This window comes from Centroberyx affinis, unplaced genomic scaffold, assembly GCF_046629955.1.
Source record: "Centroberyx affinis isolate AG114_WGS23_722 - 3 ecotype Tasmania unplaced genomic scaffold, CSIRO-AGI_Caff_v1 ptg005482l_1, whole genome shotgun sequence".
Taxonomy (NCBI): domain Eukaryota; kingdom Metazoa; phylum Chordata; class Actinopteri; order Beryciformes; family Berycidae; genus Centroberyx; species Centroberyx affinis.
This window is the reverse complement of record NW_027282749.1, coordinates 22,501-25,959: the sequence shown is the minus strand read 5'-3', so window position 1 is coordinate 25,959 and position 3,459 is coordinate 22,501. Positions and strand designations below refer to the sequence as shown.

Sequence of the window (3,459 nt, the reverse complement as noted above, 5' to 3'; positions counted from 1 at the left end):
TTCACTTTAATAAAAGGCACAAACCACTGACCAGATGACCAGAATGTCTTACAGCTGTAAGGAGAAACATGTTGAACATTAAAATCTGGATCCTGGATGGGAGAGACAGTTCATCATACTGGATTTCACAGTTAAGGACAAGGAAGAGGCGTCTTTACCTTCGTCTGTCTCTCTTCTCTAGAGCAGATACCTCCAGTCCTTATCAGATCACACAGTTTTGGGGAAATCAGCCAAGACAATGATGAGCAGTTCTATTAGGAAAGAGAATGATTCGTAAAAGGGAATGAATAAGAATGAATGAATATGTAATTTTCTCATACTCCCACAATCAGATGATAAACGACGCATGAATTCTGAGCCTGGCGAGGCAGATTTCTGGTGCTGTGCACCTTTAGAAACAGAAAAGACTGCAGAGCATTTTGAAATATGACTTCCTCGTTTCCCTCAGTGATTTGTAAGCGGTGATATCTCACATTTTCTATGATGTGTGTAATTGCTTTGTTTAATGTAGTATGTTTTTATCTTTATGTATTTACGTTTTTAGTGTTTTGTGAAGTTTTATAATGTTTCATAATGTATTGTGCGTATTTTCTTGGTCAGCTTTATGGTTTTGTTTTGTTCTCAGGTCTCTTCTGGAAAAGAGTTATGGATCTCAATGAGACTAACTGATCCATCCCTCTTCCTCCTCTCCTCTCCCCCTCTCCTCTTCCTCCTCCCCCTCCTCCTCCTCTTCCTCTTCCTCCTCTTCCTCCCCTTCCTCCTCCTCCTCTTCCTCCCCCTCCTCTCCCTCCTCCTCCTCCCTTTCCTCCTCTTCCTCCCTTTCCTCCTCTGCCTCCTCTTCTTCCTCTTCCCATCCCCCCTCTTCTTCCTCCTCCTCTCCCTCTTCCTCCTCCTCCTCCTCCTCCTCTTCCTCTCCCCCTCTTCCTCCTCCTCCTCTCCCCCTCCTCCTCCTCCTCCTCCTCCCTTTCCTCCTCTTCCTCCTCCTCCTCTCCCTCCTCTTCCTCCTCCTCTTCCTCCTCCTCCTCTCCCTCTTCCTCCTCCTCCTCCTCCTCCTCCCCCCTCCTCTTCCTCCTCCCCCTCCTCCCCCTCCTCTTCATCCTACTCCTCCTCCCCCTCCTCTTCCTCCTCCTCTCCTCCTCCTTCTCCCTCTTCCTACCCCTCTTCCTCCTCCTCCTCTCTCTCCTCCTCCTCCTCCCCCTCCTTTTCCTCCTCCTCCTCCTCCCTCAGGAGCAGCTTCCTGACCTGTGGGCTCACTTCCAGGATCTGAACCTGGAGGCTCACATGTACGCCTCCCAGTGGTTCCTCACTCTCTTCACCGCCAAGTTCCCCCTCTGCATGGTGTTCCACATCACCGACCTGCTGCTCTGCGAGGTACCACCGCACTTAACACTACAGAGGGAGGGAGGGGGAGGGAGGGGGGAGGGAGAGAGAGAGGGAGGGAAGTTGGGAGGAAGGGAGCGAGGAAAGGAGAGAGGATGAGGGAGTTACTGAAGGAGGGAAGAACGTCTGGAGGAAGGAAGGAGGAGCTAGGGATGGGAGGAAAGAAGGAGGGTGCTATGGAGGTAGGGAGGGAGGGAGGGAGGAGCAAGAAGGAGGGAGGTTAGGAGTGAGATAGAGAGGGATTGAGGGAGGTTAGGAGGGAGGGAAGGAAGGAAAGAAGATGACAGAGTTAGTGAAGGAGGGAAGAACGTCTGGAGGAAGGAAGGAGAGAAGGAGGTTAGGAGGGAGGGATGGGAGGACAGAAGGAGGGTGCTATGGAGGTAGAGAGGGAAGGAGGAGAAGGAAGGAGGGAGGGAAGTTAGGACAGATGGAGGGAGGGATAGAAGGAAAGAAGGAGGGTGCTATGGAGGTAGAGAAGGAGGGAGGAGCAAGGAGGGAGGTTAGAAGTGAGGGAAGGAAGGAAAAGATGAGAGGGGATGAGAGAGTTACTGAAGGAAGGAAGAATGTCTGGAGGAAGGAAGGAGAGAAGGAGGTTAGGAGGGAGGGATGGGAGGACAGAAGGAGGGTGCTATGGAGGTAGAGAAGGAGGAGAAGAGTGAAGGAGGGATGGAGGGAAGATTAGGATTGTGGGAGGACGGAGGGAAGGAGAGAGGATGAGAGATTTAGTGAAGGAGGGAAAGAGGTTAGGAGGGAGGGATAGGAGGAAAGAAGGAGGTGGAGAGGGAAGGAGGGAGGGAGGGAAGTTAGGAGAGATGGAGGGAGGGATAGAAGGAAAGAAGGAGGGTGCTGTGGATGTAGAGAGGGAGGGAGGAGCAAGAAGGAGGGAGGTTAGGAGTGAGATAGACAGGGATTGAGGGAGGTTAAGAGGGAGGGAAGGAAGGAAAGAAGATGAGAGAGGATAAGAGAGTGAGTGAAGGAGGGAAGAATGTGTGGAGGAAGGGAGGAGAGATGGAGGTTAGGAGGGAGAGGGAGGGATGGAAGGAAAGAAGGAGGGTGCTATGGAGGTAGAGAGGGAAGGAGGAGAAGGAAGGAGGGAGGGAGGTTAGGAGGGATAGAAGGAATGGAGGAGGGTGCTATGGAGGTAGGGAGGGAGGAGAAGGAATGAGAGAAGTTAGGAGGGAAGAGGGACTGGAGGGAAGGAAGGAAGGAGGGAGAGAGGGAGGTTAGGAGTGTGTGTGTGTGTGTGTGTGTGTGTGTGTGTGTGTGTGTGTGTGTGTGTGTGTGTGTGTGTGTGAGAAAGACAGTTTTAGTAACTTTCTCCTCTGTCTTGTTGTGAATGTTTCATTAGAGGACATCAAAAGTCCAAGTCCTCCTCTTCTCCTTTTCTCCTTTCCTCTCGCTCTCTCTCTCTCTCTCTCTCTCTCTCTCTCTTTCTCTCTCTCTCTTCTCTCTCTCTCTCTCTCTCTCTCTCTCTCTCTCCTCCCATTGGCCCCCAGGCAGAACAATTAAAAGTTTCCCAGGTCTTTCTCAGCCAATGAGCCGCATGATGAGATTCTGCTCGTTAGGCGGATCCTCGTTTCCTCTCCTCTCTCCTTTCCTTCTTTCCTTTCTCCATCATCTTGCTTGCTCTCTCTCTCCGTCATCTACTCTCTTCTTTTTCTATTGATTTTTTTTCTCTTCCCTTTTCTGTCACTCTCTTCGTTAACTTTTCTTGTCCTTGTTCGTTCTCTCCATCATCTCTCTTTTTACTCACTCGCTTCCTCTACCATTATTTGTCTTTCCTTGTTTGCTTTCTCTATCAACCTTTCCCTTTTCTTTTTTTCTCCATCCACCTCTCTCTCTCGTTGTTCTCTCTTTCTGCTCTTTATCTGCTTTTCTCTTTTCTTGTTTGTTCTCTCCATCGTCTTATTTCTTTCCTTGTTCCCTTCCTCTATCGACTTTTCTTTCTCATTCCTTTTCTTTTTCACTCTCCATTAACTTCTCTCTCTTTTCATCTTCCCTCAATCAACTTTTCTTTCTCCCTTCAGCAACTTTTCCCTCTGTCCTTGTTCCCTCTCTCTGTCAACTTCTCTCTTTCTT

At 49.8% G+C, this 3,459-nt stretch overlaps 1 protein-coding gene across 1 annotated transcript in view; it reads left to right on the top strand.

Moving 5' to 3' along the window:
* Positions 1–1,227: 1,227 nt before the first annotated feature.
* Positions 1,228–3,459, top strand: part of LOC139667374 (rab GTPase-activating protein 1-like) — a gene marked incomplete at both ends in the record, with an annotated part of 21,380 nt that continues 19,148 nt past the window's right edge. Inside the window, one exon of the mRNA XM_071546825.1 lies at positions 1,228–1,371. Coding sequence (XP_071402926.1) covers positions 1,228–1,371 — 144 coding nt within the window. The remainder of the gene's footprint in view (positions 1,372–3,459) is intronic.